The 18474-nt window shown below is 37.6% G+C and overlaps 3 protein-coding genes across 4 annotated transcripts; 2 read left to right on the top strand and 1 right to left on the bottom strand.

Moving 5' to 3' along the window:
- Positions 1 to 55: 55 nt before the first annotated feature.
- Positions 56 to 8461, top strand: ddx41 (DEAD (Asp-Glu-Ala-Asp) box polypeptide 41). Its single transcript, XM_079630874.1, has 17 exons — positions 56 to 408; positions 800 to 889; positions 1038 to 1191; positions 2108 to 2182; positions 2266 to 2326; positions 2416 to 2552; positions 2641 to 2713; positions 3039 to 3192; positions 3349 to 3485; positions 3601 to 3763; positions 3921 to 4052; positions 5220 to 5291; positions 5379 to 5475; positions 5817 to 5966; positions 6612 to 6683; positions 7618 to 7728; positions 7868 to 8461. Exons 1-17 carry the CDS (start codon positions 382 to 384, stop codon positions 8002 to 8004), a joined length of 1842 nt encoding a protein of 613 aa, XP_079487000.1. The 5' UTR covers positions 56 to 381; the 3' UTR covers positions 8005 to 8461.
- A 203-nt stretch (positions 8462 to 8664) lies between these two features.
- On the top strand, positions 8665 to 16773 carry dok3 (docking protein 3). Of its 2 annotated transcripts, none has more exons than XM_079630632.1 (5): positions 8665 to 8803; positions 9974 to 10282; positions 11405 to 11492; positions 13071 to 13240; positions 14300 to 16773. In XM_079630632.1, exons 1-5 carry the CDS (start codon positions 8747 to 8749, stop codon positions 15533 to 15535), a joined length of 1860 nt encoding a protein of 619 aa, XP_079486758.1. In that variant the 5' UTR covers positions 8665 to 8746; the 3' UTR covers positions 15536 to 16773. The 2 variants fall into 2 exon arrangements, with proteins under 2 accessions (XP_079486758.1, XP_079486757.1); XM_079630631.1 differs by having other exon boundaries at positions 11402 to 11492; positions 14300 to 16771.
- A 5-nt stretch (positions 16774 to 16778) lies between these two features.
- atoh1b (atonal bHLH transcription factor 1b) lies at positions 16779 to 17691 on the bottom strand. Its single transcript, XM_079630633.1, has 2 exons — positions 17593 to 17691; positions 16779 to 17513 (listed from the first exon to the last, which is right to left on the bottom strand). Exon 2 carries the CDS (start codon positions 17494 to 17496, stop codon positions 16801 to 16803), a length of 696 nt encoding a protein of 231 aa, XP_079486759.1. The 5' UTR covers positions 17497 to 17513; positions 17593 to 17691; the 3' UTR covers positions 16779 to 16800.
- Positions 17692 to 18474: the final 783 nt, after the last annotated feature.

Raw genomic sequence — 18474 nt, 5'->3', positions numbered from 1 at the left:
CTGTCATCATTAATTCACTCTCGTTTCTTTTGAAACCGGAGATTTCTGAAGGAGCTTTAGGCAGATTATTTGGGATTGGAATAATTAATTGTGACCGAGACTGTCATTCTGCCTAATATTTCCTTGTGTGTTCCAACATAATGTTTTTGGAACAGCATTATGGGAGAAATATGGACAATCCGACATACTTTCGTTTCGTTTAGTCCCTTATGGGCCACCGTAGTGTTCGTAACCTGCACATCACGGATCTGCTGCGCAGTAGCAGCGTAGCATGCTAGAGAGTAAAAACAATACTTGATAATGTAACATTTATCTGACATTTTTACTCTAAATATCATCGTAAAATAATTTGTAATACTAAAGCTAATAACGTCGAGCATAATGGAAACAGAAAACCGACCAAAAAAGGTGAGTAACGTTACTATTATGTAAATAAATGGGTCTTAATAAAGAAAACAGACTCACATATAACGTAACAGTATTAAACGTGTGATTTTGTACATCGATTAGATTTTTCCTTACTGGTTACTATATTTATCTATTATAAAGTTACGTTTTAGCAGTTTAAATAACGAGTTTTAATAACGAAGATTAAGCAAACGAGTATGTGCTTGTTTGTGTTTTGATAAAACAAACTGATTTAATATGTTAAAGCTCACCCTGCTTTAGTGTAAATAAGCACATATACGAAGAGAATGTGTGCTCCTGAACTGCTTTATAACGTTCTGTGATGCTGTTTGATATGTAATGAATGCAGTTTGTATTACATGTAATGCTGTGTGACTTGTGTAATTGTCAGAGAAACTACTCTGAGAAGTCTGGATCAGAAGGCTCAGAGGATGATGACTATGTGCCGTATGTTCCTGTTAAGATTAGAAAACAGCAGATGGTAAGCAATCTCTACTACAGCATGGTCATTGATTGTCATGAGAAATGTGTTTTTGTTTCCTTTGTCAGCTCTGTGGCTCGCTGCCACTGTCTTGGATATTTGCTATGGTTCTTGAAAAACTCTCTCGTTCTTTTGCTGTGACCCTCAGCTCCATAAGGTGATGCGTCTGCGTGGGAAAGGGCTCACGGAAGAGGAACAGAAAGACAGTGGTGGAGAGCAGAAAGATGAGGATGAGGGTCTGGGCCCCCGATCCAATGTCAGTCTGCTGGACCAGCACCAACACCTCAAGGAGAAAGCTGAAGGTCTCTACACCCTCCCTTGTGTCTAATGCTGTGGTTCTCAACCTTTTTTACTCAGGGCCTCCCACTGTCTTAACAATATTTGAAAGCCTGAAGAAGACTATTACATCCATGGATCCATCTATCTATTTATATATATAGAAAAAAATGACTAACCCAATCTTTTGAACGGTAGTATATATTGTTACAAAAGATTTCTATTTTAAATAAATGCTGTTCTTTTTTAAATTTGTATTTATTAAAGAATGCAGAAAAAAGTATCACAAGTTATAAAAAATATAAAGCACCACAACTGTTTCCAATATTGATGATAATTCAACAGGATATTATAATGGTTTCTAAAAAAGCATGTGACACTGAAGACTGGAATAATGGCTGATTAAAATTCAGCTTTGCATCACAGAAATAAATTATATTTTAAAGTATATTAAAATTGAAAACCATTATTTTAAATTGTAATAATATTTCACAATATTACTGTTTTTTTCTGTATTTTTTTTATTAGTATAAGAGACTTCTTTCAAAAACATTACAAATAGTGTTTCCAAACTTGTGTGTGTGTGTATGTACGTATGGAAACAACCGTTTGATTGTCTTTGGTGCGTCAGTCATTTCAAACTTTCAGTTGAGGTATTTAGTTTGTGAGGTTTTAATTAGGTTTTTTAGCGAGTTACTTTCATAAATGTTTGCTTTTTAATCACAATTTTTAGCTTGTTCAACCTGTGTAAAATTCAAGGATTAAAAATTTAATTTAAACCTGGAAATAAAAAAAGATCTAAGATTTCTTCTTTTTTTTAATGTTTTCACTTATAGTATAATTTCAAAAAGAAAAAAATATAGGCCTATATTAATTTTCTTGAGTGGTCTGTTTTTTTCTTCCATCATTTTTATTTATTCTCAATTCTTACATTAATTCTAGCTCGAAAGGAGTCTGCAAAGGAGAAGCAGTTGAAAGAGGAAGAAAAAATTCTGGAAAGTGTGGCTGAAGGCAGAGGTAAGCTGAAACAGAATCATTTGCCAAGTTCTTAAATGTATTGGTAAAAAGTATTTATCATAAACCTGCTCTATCTTTATCAGCTCTAATGTCTGTGAAGGAAATGGCCAAAGGAATCACATACGATGACCCAATAAAAACAAGGTGAGCTGACTTTCAATCTCCATTAATTTATCAAATAATGTGTGTTTGCATTAAAGACAACCCCAAACCATGTCTGATATTCTCTACAGCTGGAATGCGCCACGTTACATTCTCGGCATGCCGCCAGCACGGCACGAACGTGTACGGAAGAAGTACCATATTCTTGTTGAAGGTGAAGGCATTCCACCACCCATTAAGAGCTTTAGAGAGATGAAGCTTCCTCAGGGTAAGATCCATCTCACCTATTTTACATGCAGCACCTCACTCACAGCTTCACGCTAATGGCCCGCTCTTAACTCTAATGGTCTTTCCAGCCATCCTGAAAGGACTGAAGAAGAAAGGAATCGTTCACCCAACACCCATTCAGATTCAGGGAATACCAACCATGTGAGTTCCATGTGGGGCTGTATTGCTTGGGGCGATATTCAATCATTATCATACAGTGTCGGGGGGGCTTTAGATGGTTTTAGCTTGTTTTTCATTTAAAAAATTACAAAGAAACATTTAGCTTGAATTTGAATCAAACATATTGAACTATTTTAATATTCTCATATTAAAATGTGTGAATGTGTGTATACAGTATATAGTATATGATTATATACAGTGTATATACATACATGCATACACACACAGTCACACACACGTACATATGGCAAACATTTCAAAATATTAACATTGTTTTATAAACTTGTGTTTTTGTTTGTTTGTTTAGTCTCTATGGCAGGGACATGATTGGCATTGCCTTCACCGGCTCAGGAAAAACCCTGGTTTTCACGCTGCCCATCACTATGTTTTGTCTGGAGCAGGAGAAACGGCTACCCTTCTGTAAGAGAGAGGGACCCTACGGCCTCATCATTTGCCCTTCTGTAAGCCCACTCTGTCTCTCACACATCCTGTGTCATCTGCTAGAAATATGGCAGATTACCTATATGTAACAATATTTCTTCATATAAATCACAAGTCAAGAGTCCGATGGCAACAGTATGGTATTTTATATTGCACGTCTTTCTCTTCGTCTGTAGAGGGAGCTGGCGAGGCAGACACATAGCATCATTGAATACTACTGTAAACTCCTAGAGGATGAAGGGGCTCCACAGTTGCGCTGTGCGCTGTGTATTGGGGGCATGTCCGTCAAAGACCAGATGGAGGTTGTAAAGCAGTAAGTCAAATTATTTAAATTTACACCATTTAAAAAAGAAAGAGACTGGGTCTTTATTTGAATGCTGATTTAGTTAGAAATCCCTATAATCTAATGAATGGTGATGTGATTGTAGTGGGGTGCACATGATGGTGGCCACTCCTGGCAGACTGATGGACCTGCTGAACAAGAAGATGGTGAGTCTGGATATCTGCCGCTATCTGGCTCTGGATGAGGCTGACAGGATGATTGACATGGGTTTTGAGGAGGACATTAGGACTATCTTCTCTTACTTTAAGGTACTTTTCTGCACATCTATTCTGAACATTTAGTCAGTAAATATAATTAAATGTCACTGCCTTTTCAATGTTTTGCTGAATATGTAGTGGTTTTATCATCAAGGGTAATTTCACCAGGATAAGAGTGTTTTTGGTCTAATATTATGGTCTGCTTTAGGGTCAGAGACAAACGCTGCTCTTTAGTGCCACTATGCCCAAGAAGATCCAGAACTTTGCCAAAAGTGCTTTAGTGAAACCCATCACCATTAATGTGGGCAGAGCTGGAGCTGCAAGCTTGGATGTCATCCAGGTAAGACATTAAGATTATGGCCCTTTATTATTCTTTCCTCATCTTCCATTCAATCCTTTTAATTGTTTTGTAAAATTCTATCATCATTTACTCAGCCTCATGACGCTCCAAACTTGTATGACTTTATTTCTTTTGTGGAACTTGAAAGAAGATATTTTGAAGAATGTTGGTTACCAAACAGTTTCAGTTCCCAAGTGACCGCCAGAAGTCAATGGGAACTGAAACTGTTTGGTTACCAACATTCTTCAAAATATATTCCTTGATGTTCTGCAAAAGAAAGAAAACGGGGGTTGTTTTTGGAAGAAATTAATTATTTACACCATTTAAAAAAGAAAAGGTCATAAAACACCAAGATGCATTAAATTGATCAATGTGATAATACAGATAATACAAAAAATGTCCATTTGCAGACACTGTTCTGCTGAATTGTCGAGGGGTGCATCTTCAGAAACTTAGGCTACTGCACTATTTAGTATAATTCAAGTCAGAGACGCGTGTGTTTAACGAGAATCTTCAAAAAGAGTGTCAAGTTATAAATTAGGCGCAGTAAGTTGTGAAAAAATAACTAATGTTGTATCGGGCTGAATCACGCGCACCAAAAGCGCTCTCTCAGACAGCGCGCGATCCCGAATTCACTTCTCTTTGCGCCTGAATGGTGAAATACTGACACACAGGTGTCAGTCAAACTGCCCATCATGTGGAGTAGGCTCTCTCACGTAAATACCATAGGGTAAATGCAGTCGGTTATGGCTTAACCGATCTGTGAAAACCGGATATGTGTCAGTATACTGTATTACCGGTAGATCCAAGCATTTGGTCTTAAAATGACAGCAGCCTTAAATACCTGTCTGTCATTTTAATGTTAATCAAACAAGAAAAGATGCACTTTTCTGTTGTAGGCAATAGGCATACAAACGTTACATTCTTTCAGCAGTTAGTTATAGGCCTAATATAAGCTCAAAGATAAAAAAATATTCGTACACATATACACATTTTGACTATTTAATTTATGCAATGGTGGAAAAATTGGCGGGAAAAACGTATTCGGCCTTCGGCCAAGTGTTTCAATATATTCTGCTTCGGCCAAGAATTTTCATTTCGGTGCATCCCTAATCTGAACAGAACGTTTTTCTTATATACATCCTCACTTTAATTTGTGTGTTTTAGGAAGTGGAATATGTCAAAGAGGAGGCCAAAATGGTTTATCTCCTTGAGTGTCTTCAGAAGACCCCACCTCCGGTATGTAGCGCCTCGTTCTTTTTAAACCACATCTGAGAACCCTACATTATCTCTTCTAAAGGTCATACTACGTACATTGTGTCTTAGGTATTAATCTTCGCGGAGAAGAAAGCAGATGTAGATGCCATACACGAGTATCTTCTGCTGAAAGGTGTGGAGGCGGTGGCTATTCACGGAGGAAAAGGTACCACATCATCCATCTCAATCTGCTTGTAAAGCACACACCATCAATCAGCTGTATGTATGCATGCTGGCTCCTGCAGCTACAGGCGCTCTCCACCGGGTGTCAGTTTCTGCTGCTATCATAGTGCTAAACCACTGTTCAAACTGTCAGAACTTTTAAACTCACTTGACCTCAAAGGAGCGATGAATTTCTGTGGCTTCACTTGACACTGATCATACGCACTAGCTAATGCTGTGCATGTTACCTAAACTATCTAATAGTCTGTTATGAATGTGACTGTTCAGCACAAAAGTAAACAGATCATACAGTTCAGTAACACACTCCTCAATTGTGCTTTTTAGACCAAGAAGAGAGAACGAAAGCCATTGAAGCGTTCAAAGAGGGAAAGAAAGACGTCTTAGTGGCTACTGATGTTGCTTCGAAGGGTCTGGATTTCCCAGCTATCCAGCATGTAGTCAATTATGACATGCCAGAGGAGATTGAGAACTATGGTAGGTGTTCAGATGATTGTTTATTTAAAGGTTTGATTTCTTTTTTTATAAATTAATGATTTTTATGAGTATAAAAATATCTAAAGGGACATAAAAAGACATTTATAATGCTTCAAAAGATTTCTATTTCAAATAAATGCTGTTCTGTTTATTTTTCTATTTACATTTAGTCATTTAGCAGACTATTCATCAGAAATGTGACACAGCACAACTGTTTTCAATCTTGATATGTTAATTTGAAAATATATTAAAACAGAAAACAAATTAAGTTATATTGTAATAAAATTCCAGATGTTTTTACAGTATTTACAGTATTCTTAATCAACTGTTGAGCACAAGACACAAACCTTTGAACAAACTAGTATTTAATATGGTTCATACAGTTTAAAACGTATTTAGAAGCCACACATGTAGGAATGTTTTAGATGTCAACAAAATTTCAAAACAAGTGGCCTTTATTTTAAATAACAGTAGTATAAGCTCTCCATTTAACTGAAGTTTATGAAATTAGCTTATTAAATGTCATTGCAAAAATGGTTCAGAAAAGTAGTTCGTAAAGATGAAAGCTCCAGCATAACTGTAGATGCCTCTTTTTTTTCTTTTTTTGTATGTTAACATGAAATGTGTGACACATTTATTCCACAGTCCACCGAATAGGCAGAACAGGTCGATCTGGAAAGACAGGAATAGCAACAACATTTATCAACAAAGGATGTGGTAAGTTTTATTTATTTATAGATTGATCTTTAATTTCTCTCTTTACTTTTTAATTTCTATTTATTGTATCGTTGCTTCTTCCAAGATAAAATTACCACAAACAATTAGGCTGCGTCCCAATTCGCATACTATCTGTCCTAAATAGTATTCGAAAGTAGAATTAGTAAGTCCCAAATCGTAGTATGTTGAAATGAGTGTTCCAAAGACACCCGGATGGTCTACTATTTCCGGTCAGAATCTGATGTGCAGATTGATGCGCACTCTAACGGCTAATATTGCCCACAACCCATCGCGCGTTGGACGAGGATTCGGTTAGAACTACAAACACGAGTGAAAAGTGTTAGAAAACTACAGACATGGAGGACGCGCGAGTCTGGCGGTTATGTAGAGAGGTTTAGATAAACGGGTTTGAGTGATTCATTATCAGTATCTAACCTGACGAAAATGTATTTATTCAATGTTGTCTACATTATATTTTTGCATCTGCTGCAGCATTGTGAACATTTGTAAAGACACGTTTAGCCATTAAATTTTAAATGCATCATTACATTCAAATTGCAAACACATGAGGAGAGTCTCCGCATGAAAGACCCGCGACTGGCAGATGAACGTGCCTACATTTCTCTCCGAAACGGTAGGAAATTAATTAAGATTGAATGGAGGATTTTAACTGTGACAAGATGATTGACAGGGCAGTTTACTGACAGGTTGCACGCGACAGATCTGTCCGTTAAACATGAGGAAGTAGTATGTCCCAAAGTTTGCCTACTCTTTTGCTACACACTCAAAAGTATATACTTTTTCTTCACAAAAAGAGTACATACTTTTAGGCCGTAGTATAAGTAGGCGAATTGGGATGCAGCCAATATAATAATTTCCAAGAATATACTGTATAGATGTTATTGTGCATCTAAACTCTTGTTTTATTTCATAGACGAGTCTGTGCTGATGGATCTGAAAGCTCTTTTGGTTGAAGCCAAACAGAAGGTTCCTCCTGTACTGCAGGTCCTCCAAACTGGAGACGAGACAATGCTGGATATTGGAGGTACAGACTACATACTTATTGCTGAAACAAGTTTATATAGGCTTACATGCACAACATTGTTGCAACATTTGGTTGATTGTGCAAAGAGGCTCAAAAGTACAAGATAAAGGCATTTTTAACTTCTGCTTTTCATTTCTAGGAGAGAGAGGCTGTACATTTTGTGGCGGTTTGGGCCACAGGATCACAGATTGTCCCAAGTTGGAGGCCATGCAGACAAAACAGGTCACCAACATCGGCCGCAAAGACTACTTGGCCAACAGCTCCATGGATTTTTAATGCTGTCTACTCGTTCGATGTTAAATTCTTCATTGAGAGAGGCTTCGGTGTTATGTTTTAATGTCATTTTGTACAAAATGTATTATTCATGGAACTGGACATTGTTTCATTAATTTCAGTGAACCTTTTGTTGCAAAATACAGTCAAAAATACAGCTTTGTATAAGTAAAAAATATGTTGAAGTTAGTTAGTTCCAGCAGGTTTTGCTTGTAATTATGTAACAGCTAAAGTGTTAGTGTTTATCTGAAATCCACTCAGGCGTGTTTTTGACAGTTAATTGTTTATTTGCTACATCCAGTGTAAATATACGAACGTCAATTCATGCTCTTCGTTTTATGATGCGAAATAAAATTCTTCTTTGAGATTACTTTGAATATCTGATTACATCTCTTTGCAACGTCCTGTTTATGACTAAGCGTGGCTGATTGTTAATAAAGAAGCACATCAATATAAAGTTCTCAGCGTTTGTGGGAAACCATTTTTAGGCCTCTCGGCGGCGAATGACATGGCCCCTACCCTCACAGATGCTTGATTATCAAACTTAGCATCATCCACCTCTCTCTCTCTCTCTTGTGTCTCTCTCTCTCTCTCTCTCTCTTGTGTCTCTCTCTCTCTCTCTTGTGTCTCTCTTTCTCTCTCTCTCTCTCTCTCTCTCTCTCTCTCTCTCTCTCTCTCTCTCTCTCGTCACCTTCTGTAGAAAATACAGGAACTGAACAGAAGCACTTAGAGGCAAACTAGCAAAATGGACGTAATCTCTAAAGAGGGACCGCTCTTTTTGCAGGGGGTCAAGTTTGGGAAGGTAAGGCTGTTCATTGAAAATGATAATTTAACAATTACACAAGGTGGAAATTGTGTGGCTTTAATTTTATTGATTCATTATTTTAATTCTAGTATTATTAATACTATTATATTTGATGCGTTGGTTTTTATGCATTTTATATTACTTATATTACATTTACATTTATTCATTTAGCAGACGCTTTTATTCAAAGCGACTTACAAATGAGAAACAATAGAAGCAATTAAACTAGCAGTAGGACAACAGTATGTAAGTGCTATAACCCTTCACAGTACAATGCAACGCGCATTCATTATTTTTTTTATTTTTTTGAATAGAATAGATAAGATTATATTAATATAAGATTATATTAATAAGAATATATTAATAGTATATTATATAGTTTATTGCTTGAGTGTGAAGTTAGCCAGGTCGAGGTCATGGGTTAAACTTGCATGGGAACGCACTTACTGATGAAACATGATCACTTTGATAAAAAATGTCAGGCAGATGCATAAATATCAACAGATTTAAAGTGATGAAAATAATTTTTTAATCATCATTTACTCTTATCCTCATTTCATTCCAAACCTGCATAGCTTTCTTTCTTCTGTGGAGTAATTTTTTTTTATCCATACAATGTAAGTGAATGGACTGTAATGTTTGGTTACCAACGTTCTTCAAAATATCATCTTGTGTGTTCTGGAGAAGAAAAAAGTCATACAGGTTTGAAACAACATGAGGGTGAGTAGGCCTAAATGATGACAGAATTCTTGTTTTCAGGTGAACTACTCCTTTAAAGTAATTACAATTTATTAGGAAGGTAGGAAGTAATTGAAAGGAAACGGTAGGAAAATCATTGCTAATCACAGTTATAATAGCATTAAAGCATCTCTTTAATTATTTACAACTAGCCTTGGGAATTATAGATGGTCAGACATCTTCAACTGTACATTATTAATATAGAAGGGAAATGGCAGCTGGTTACCACCTGAGGTACTTCCATCTTCATGGTAGCGTTTAACAGCTATGAATCATGCATAGGAGATAAAACGAAGGAACTTTTCATAACTTCTGCTGCCTCTGGCATGCTCTCCCAGAAACTAACCAGTCCCAGTGGAGGAGTACCCGAACCAGACAGTCTGATAGACCCTTCCCACAAAATAATTCATTTTCCCCTTGTTCCTGCAGAAGATATGGCGTAAATCGTGGCTGATTCTGTTCGAGCCCAGCCCGGCAGGGATTGGTCGCATGGAGCTGTACGACATGCGTGATGGAGGGGGTCTGAAGGGGTTCGCCGCTGCGAGGCCTGCGGGGCTCAGGAAGATGGACAAACGGGTGATACGCCTGACAGACTGTCTGAGCATCACCCCGGCCCCAGGAGAGAGCTGTCCCACGGATTGCTCTGCCTTCTTTTTAAACACCACCTCATGCACCTACACCATCGCTGCTCTCACTCGAGAGGACTGGATCTCTGTTCTGTGCCAGCTAGCATTTCAGGTATGAGGATTTTGCGTGTACAATGTGTTCTTGGGTCAAACAAACCCTATCCTTAACCATAAATTTGACAATTACATTTCATTTACATATTTGGCTTATGTTTTTATTCAACGCGACTTACATTGCATTCTGCATTTCATTAGTTCATGCATTCTATGGGAATCGAACCCATGACCTTTTGGTAGCACCATTATGGAGTGTTGGAGCTACAAAAACTTGTACATCTCATTGCAACTTTTGGCGTTACTCTGGTTTTAAGAGGCAAACCATTTTCATGTCATGAAGTTATCTTTGAAAATGAAAGACAAAGATGGGAGCTGCTTGCATTGCTAAATGCAAAACATTCTATAGTTGCCTTGACAAGAATGTTTAAGTTTGGCTACTTTACTAATGATGAGCAAACGTTTTTAAGTTGGCTCAACCGGAGAGAACTATTTGAGTTAACCTAAAAAGTTGAGTGTGATAGGGTGGCTTATTTATTTTCCAAGTTGGCTCAACTAGTTTTAGTTGCCTTGACAATAATTTTTAAGGCTCAACTAGCTTTTTTGTTGCCTTGAAAATAAGTTTTAAGTTCAAAAGACTATCTCATTAGATAAATAAAAGTATTTTAGTTCAATTAGAGCGAATTAGTTGCATTAAGTTAAAAAGTTGTGTGTGATATGTTGCCTTTTTTAGATATGAGGCACTGCTAAAATCAAAGGGAAATGATTTAAATATATTATTGATAAATTGTTCAAGCAACTACGAATAAGGATTTTGATCTAGGAGCATATCAGTGGATCCAGTCTCCTCTCAGAAGTTACCCTTTTTGATCCATTCATGTATCCAAAACCAGTTCAAGTTTTATTTGACACCTAAAGCCCTCATAAAGCGAGTCATCATTAGATGGAAGTACATTTCCCAAGTACTAAACAACACATCTATTATGAGAAACCTTATTTTTAAGGTACATCTTCATACAACAGCTCGCCTGGCTGTCACAGAGGAAGTGTTGATAACCACACCTCTGAGTTTATGATTGCACAAGATAGTTCTTTTCAAAGATTGATAACATGAAAAGAGGAATCACTAATGTACATTGCTATCAACTGCCTTATTTGTATTTTTATTATTTTTTAGAAGACCCAAGGAACTGAAGATGCCAGGAAAGTCCAGAAAGATAAATACATGCCACTGGCTGATAATGAACTGTACTCCACCTGGGGAGCAGGTGAGACTGGGCTCTGAAAATACACCTCGCTGTAAGCCAAGCCTGATCCAGAACCACGATAACGATTAGCTATTGTTAAACTAGGTGTAACCAACTGTTTGTTGCAGTTAAGCAAGAGGATGTGTTTTAATGGTGCAGACGTACTTCTGTTTCCATGATGTGGTCCTGTAGCCTATCTATACATCGGTCTAAAATAATAAGAAAAGAGCACAGAAATAATCACTCTCACACATACTATTTGATAAACAGAGACAATCATTAGGGTTGTCAAACATTTAATTGAATTACATTACATGATATGATGATTAATTAATAAAAGGATTCAGAAATAATGGCAGATCAATATTCTTTGCTGAGAAAAATCCCAAAATGAAGACAGTTCAAAGACATTATTGGGGTAGATAAATGAAAAAGTTATAAAAAGTGTCAAGATATTGTTTTATCTCCTTATCTTTGAACATTAAGTCTAAAAGTATTCAGGTTTCAGTCTAAGTTTTTGTCTTTTTATCTGTCTAATATTTTGTTTTATTTTATTGTTGGTTTTGTGTACTCGTGCAGATGGCCGTCTTTGGTGCTGCACCATATCTCCCTGTTCGTTTCAGCGTCTTGACATATTTCTGTCTTAATTAGAAGTAGTCTGGTGAGAAGTTACAGATCTTGTTTTATTACCTTGTACATTTGATTTATTTAAGACATTTGGGGATCTACGTTCCTCTTTCTTATAAATAAATATTATGCAGCTCATTCCTAGGTTTCCCCCATTTTCTTAGTATTAAACTGCTCACCCAGAGATGCGTAAAATAACAGTTATAAATGATAAGAAGTCTAGTCTCAGTGGTCAGTCTCAAGATGACTTTGCGACACTGATAACGCAAATGCTTTGAAAAAGTAACGGTTATCCGAAATCTGTTTTTGAGCCACACAGATGTACTGCTGTTGGACTATAGATCTATGTGTGCATAAAAAGTGTTAGAAACTAAGGGCCCTATATCCTAAAGAAAAATGTATTATGCTAAGTATACTACAAATACATTTACATATTTTTAGTATGTACTTAATATGAATACCCTGCAATTGTACTTTTACCATACTAAATGGGTATTCTTAAAGTGTGCTAAATTGGAAAAACTAATTTAGTATCAAATGTACTTTAGTTATCCAGAAATACTGCTGAATTTGCATATTCATATAGAACCTTGTATACTAAATGAGGCAAGGGTGTGAGTTACATTTTTGTGTGTGTGTGTGTGCGTGCGAATTGGCTAACTAGAATGATTGAAGAAATGTGAGAAACTTTTGGTAAAGTTAGGATATGCCTAAACCCATTCGGTCAGGCATTGTTTAGCATTTAAACTCCTAATGTATACATTTTATTTATCTTTCTAATGTACACTTTTTTTTTTCTTTTTTCTCTCTGTTGTATTGTGTACAGGATCTTTGAATTACATGTGACCTAAGATTTAAATGTTCATAATGACCGAATAAATAAATTACTACTACTACTACTACTTGGTCTGACATCACAGGGTTTGTCCAGAGAGACTTTGGTTTGATGTTTTTATGAATTCCACCCCACAGGCCAGTTCCAGGTGACAGTGCAGAGCACAGATGCGTCTCAGAGGTGCAAGATGTCTGGGTCATACCTGCTGTCTTCTGAGAAAGAGGCTGTTTGCCTGCTGGACCTCAAGACCGGACAGTCCATCTACCGCTGGCCCTACAGGCTCCTCCGGAGATTTGGCCAAGTCAAGGTGCTTCATGAGGAATAAAGAGATATGTAACCCTCTGACTCGTGTATATAACACACACACACACACACACAGACACACACACACACACACACACACACACACACACACACACACACACACACACACACACACACACACACACACACACACACACACACACACAAACGTATATAGCCCTAAAGGACCATGATTGAAAACCACTGTCTTAGGGCACGTTTATACGACGACGATGTTCTAAAAACTGAAAAGTTTTTCCTTTGGGTGTTTTGCGTACAGATGACAACTTTGTCAAAACGATTTTCCGTTCACACGGATCCGCGAAAACAACTAAAACGCTGTATTCTGCTGTCAGGCCAGTATTTGGCAATTTCACTTTGTAGAGAAACACAATGTGCCTATAAACTTAACACGTAATACATCACTGTTTTCAAATTTGCATTTTTGTTGTTTACATGGAGACGATAACGGTGTAGTTTTCAAAAGCTTGCGTTTTCAGTCATTTCAAAACGCAGTTGTCGTGTAAATGAACGGCCTAACCGCATAAAAAAAATTCCGCTTTGAAATAAAAATGGTGTCATGTAAATGACCCCTTATGCTCACAAAGGTTGCATTTAGTTGATAATATTGTAATATTGTGAAATACTATTACAAAAAATAAATAAATAAATTTTTATGTATTTGAATATTTATTTCTGTGATGTCAAAGCTTGGTTTTCAGCATCATTATTCCAGTCTCAAATGATCCTTCAGAAATCGTTCTAACATGCTAATTTGGTATAATAATGATCAATGCTGAAACCAATTGTGCTGCTAACAATTTTTGTGGAAAATTCTTCTGGATTCTTTGATGAATAGAAACAGAATGTATTGGCATTTTTTTGTAACATTTTAAATGTAAATATTGTCACTTGATATATAAATATATGTATATAGTAAAATTATATTGAATTATGATTTTTTTTTGTAAGGAGAATCTTTAATGATTGAAAATATATATATATCTTTTTTTTATATAAGTGAATATAAGTTTTTGAATTTGAACTATTTATGTCTTTTCAGGGGGGAGTTATGATCGAGGCTGGTCGTCGCTGTCACACTGGGGAGGGTCAGTTCATTTTCTTGTCAAAACAGGGGTCACAAATACACAGGGCCATTGAAGAGGCCATCATGCACCAGAGTGTCCAAGAACTGCTGGCACAAGCTACTGCTCTTCCGCAAGAGTTTGCACCCCAGCCCCCCTCGCCTAAAAGCAAACCACAGGACAGGTCTAAGGTGAAAATGCTTCCTCCAATCAGCATGAGCCAAGAGCGACCGCGCCCAGCATTAAAATGCAAATATGGACAGCCGATACACAAAGCCATTGAGGAGGTTCTCGTACACCAGAGTCTCCAAGAGCATCGGCCACCACCCAAACCCCTTCCGCAAGCCATTCCAACCCCACCAATTTCACCAAAACCCAAAACTAAAGTCAATAAGTATTTTCCAGTCAAAAAGAATCAGGAAAGACCTAGCCCACCTGCACTGCAGAAATATGGGCAGCCACAACACAGGGTCATGGAAGGAGCTCTCACACACCAAAATGTCCAAGAGCTACTGGCATCATCCAACCCTCCTCATCAAGCCCCTCCACTGCCGCCACCCTTGCCTAAAACCAAACCACGGGACAGGCTTAAAAAGCATCCTCCGGCTACCTTACATCAAGAAAGACCATGTCCTGCAGTATCACGCAGAAACATCTCCTTACCAGATCCACCTTCTTGTGTCAAAAGCTCTGTGAGTAGCCCAGATGATGTTTTGTATTCAGTAATATTTCCACAACCAAAACCAAGAACAAAAATGAATCTCCCAAGTGTCGCAACACCTCCCAGTCTACCACAACACGTTGGAATTCACATGAATCCGGATTCAGATGTAATTGTGGAGAAAGAGAAGGAATGGAAATCATCACAAGAACCTTCTGAGAGCAGCGATGATGAGGCTCCTTCCTACACTAACTGGACTGCTAAGACTACTGCCGAGGAGGATTCACCCAATATTGAGGATCTGTATAGCAAAGTGGATTTTACCTCCAAGTTAAAGAACAGACAGATTGAGGACAACGATGGTCAAGAGCAGCCAAACGCTGACCAGCAAACTCCCGTGATCACTTCAATCGATATGCCTGTCGACTTCAAACAAACCCTTTCTAGCATTCTTTTTAGAGAGCCGTCCAAAATGACACCCCCATTTCCTTCCAGGTCACATGGGGGAAGTAGCGATCAGATAGACAATATAGATGAGGAGATGAGAGATTAAGGTTTTATGTCTATAGTTGAGGTCACTGCTAGCCTGATTGATGTAAGTGATATGTGTTATATTTATCACATACTTTTTCAATAATAATGTACAGAATATGTGAGATAGGCTAATGATTAAATCTCTAGAGAAAACGGATATGTATACTAAAGCAAATGATTTTATTAGAAAAGTCTTTGTAAAAATGTGTATTACTAACCAATCAAAAATTGTCTAAAACAATTGGTTGCTGGCATGAAATAGTTGGGTGCGGTTGTCGCCTCTGTGCCTTTTAACGGGATAGTTCACCCAAAAATGAAAATTGTAATCATTTACTTGTCCTCAAGTTATTTCGAACCTGTATGAGTTTCTTTCTTCTGTTGAAGAAAGTATTTTGAAGAATGTTGGTAACCAGACAGTTGACGGTCGCCATTGACTTAGTATTTGTTTCCTACTATGAAAGTCAATGGCTACCGTCAACTGGTTACCAACATTTTTCAAAATATCTTCTTTTGTGTTCAACGGAAGAAAGAAACTCTTACTGGTTTGGAACAACTTGAGGGCGAGTGAATGATGACACAATATTTATTTTTTGATTAACTATCACTTTAATGCAGCGTTTCCCAACCCTGTAACTTTTTTAACGATTACTTGTTTCAGTCGTGAACAAATCTATTGAGTAAACCCGTTGAAATGACTCGCACAACACACTAAAAGACACTTAGGCTACTTTGTCGCCAACTACTGGAGAAATGTAACCTAAAGAAAGAGTGAATTTTTGGTAAACTGTTTCAAAAGCTACTAGTGCTGGTTAATCAATGGAATGTGATATGAAACCTGTGCTGATTTGTTTTGTTTTTAATGTAATAGGCTAAGTGCAACTTCTCTCAGCCATTCAGATTGCTGAAACCAATGTATGAATAGAAGCAATCCCGATAAATATATGAAAAGAAAATCTTTATTAAACTTTTGAGGTAATAAAAAAATCACAGAGACATAAATAGCATTTTTGTCATTACTGATGAAGGTTTTGTACACGTGGAATGGAAAAATCCAAATTTATGTAATTGTCTGTTTTAAAGTGCAATTAAAGGGCTTTCCCTTCCCTTTTTTGTGAGTTTTCAGAAATGTTGTTAATCAAGTAGCCTACTGAAGCATTGTCTATGAGAACTAACCATTATCAACAGGGCCTATCTATTTGGTTCCTTCAGTGTCTACTAAAACACAGACAAATAAATTATGATTAATCAGAGTGCCACAGTCTCAAAGTCAATCCAGCAAAGCCATCAGCGTCCTCCAGTCTGTCCTTCTTCGATGTCGCTGAAATGGGACGATTCGCCATCACTCGCATTTAACGTGACATCATTTTTCTCCGGAGCAAAATTAGAAGATGCGTCCATTGCGTAAGGGTTGCTGGTCCTCAAAGTCTGAGCTGAACTCCTCTGACCAAGGTTTCCATGGTTGCCAGGTGCGCTGCATCCATCCCTCAGATCTCTGCAGTCCGACTGCACAACACCTTCCAACAAATCGGACAGTTCTGTGATGTAAATCTGCGCCATCTGAAGGGTGTCATATTTAGAGAGTTTTTTCTCGTTCTCCAAGGACGGAATGACGCTCCTCAGTTTGTCAAACGCTCGGTTCAGTCCGTGCATCCTCCGCCTTTCTCTCGCGTTAGCGGCCACACGTCTGTGTTTTTGAGGTCCGGGGGGATTTAGCTTGGAACCCCCATGTGCTTTAGATCCTCCAAGATCAGATTCCGATGTCAAAGGACTGTTCTCTCCAGACATGTACTCGTCCATGGCGGCATCCACTGACGTGTGAGTGTAGTGGTCGCCTGCGGATGAGTACGTGGGGGTCGCGGAGGTCATCCAGGCCCGTGGGTCACTGCGGGTCAACCTCGGATGTTCTGAGAGGGAAAACTCGTCCGGTCGTCCACGAAATTTTCCATCTGACCAGTGCAAAAGTTTGGTTTTTGCTGTCATGGCTGATACAGTGTAGGCTACAAAAAAAATAAAAAATAAAAATCAAGTATGGAGAATGCTGAACTCAATCTTGGTGCCTTTGGGTGGGCCCTTTACCTTCAGACAGGATCCTTGTCGGTCTTATAGCGGCATCACCTCCCTCCCTCCTCCCCTGAATGCTCCTTTTGAGTACTCACAGCCAATAGAAAATGCTCCTCAAACTTCCATAGAATAAAGAGTTTTTTTTTTTCTTCCTCGCATGTCCTGGGGTGGATTTCCCAAAGAATGATCACAACACAGATTAGAATTTAACCAACTGGAATTAATTAACATTTGGTTTAACCTAACTAGCCTACTTCGGATTTAAATAGCATATATTTATGTTAAAACTGTTTTATTTTATTTACATCTAATCATGACATATTTTGTGGTGTGTTTTCTGGGTTGTTTTAATAAATAAATAAAAAATAAAATAAAAACAGTCTTGTTTTAGCCTATATGCATCTAAAAAAAGCTAGAAAAGCTAGTCAGAAGAACTCAAATCTCAAACCTCAGGGGACTTGAACATCCTTATCCACTTTATATTTAAGATAAGCAACGGAATTGGTATCCAATAAAATCTAGCAAGAAACTTGCATAGCAGCGTCATATTTCTTCTCAAATAAACTGTAAAATCTGCAGCAATAAAACGAGCAGGTGGAAAGCAGTTCGTGAGTCGCACCTGTCGTCAGCGAAGTCCAGGAAAACTGATAAGTGTCTTCAGTCTCGCCATAAATCATTTAGCAATGAAGCAAAACAATATTTGGACAAATCATAGGTGGAGACGCTCAGTAACGACACGCGAAACGACCGTGTTGATTAGAGTTAGCCTAAAGAAAATTACTTAATGCATTAGCATATTGATTCTTCTTTTTCTTCATATTTTTATTAAGCCAGCAGTTGACTTAAGTCTTAACGAAGTTTTAAATAAAACACCAATTGTTTATTTCTTTTTGAATG

This window comes from Phoxinus phoxinus, assembly GCF_949152265.1.
Source record: "Phoxinus phoxinus genome assembly, chromosome: 12".
NCBI lineage: Eukaryota > Metazoa > Chordata > Actinopteri > Cypriniformes > Leuciscidae > Phoxinus > Phoxinus phoxinus.
Note: the sequence above shows the minus strand (reverse complement) of the source record. Positions and strands in the feature narration are given on the sequence as shown.

Coding starts and splice junctions, on each gene's coding strand:
- atoh1b (XM_079630633.1), bottom strand. CDS start 17,496: ATGACAGCAAAAACCAAACTTTTGCACTGGTCAGATGGAAAATTTCGT.
- dok3 (XM_079630631.1), top strand. CDS start 8,747: ATGGACGTAATCTCTAAAGAGGGACCGCTCTTTTTGCAGGGGGTCAAG. Junction 8,804..9,973: donor AGGGGGTCAAGTTTGGGAAG/GTAAGGCTGTTC, acceptor TTGTTCCTGCAG/AAGATATGGCGTAAATCGTG. Junction 13,241..14,299: donor GGAGATTTGGCCAAGTCAAG/GTGCTTCATGAG, acceptor ATGTCTTTTCAG/GGGGGAGTTATGATCGAGGC.
- ddx41 (XM_079630874.1), top strand. CDS start 382: ATGGAAACAGAAAACCGACCAAAAAAG. Junction 2,183..2,265: donor AAGTGTGGCTGAAGGCAGAG/GTAAGCTGAAAC, acceptor TATCTTTATCAG/CTCTAATGTCTGTGAAGGAA. Junction 3,486..3,600: donor CAGATGGAGGTTGTAAAGCA/GTAAGTCAAATT, acceptor ATGTGATTGTAG/TGGGGTGCACATGATGGTGG.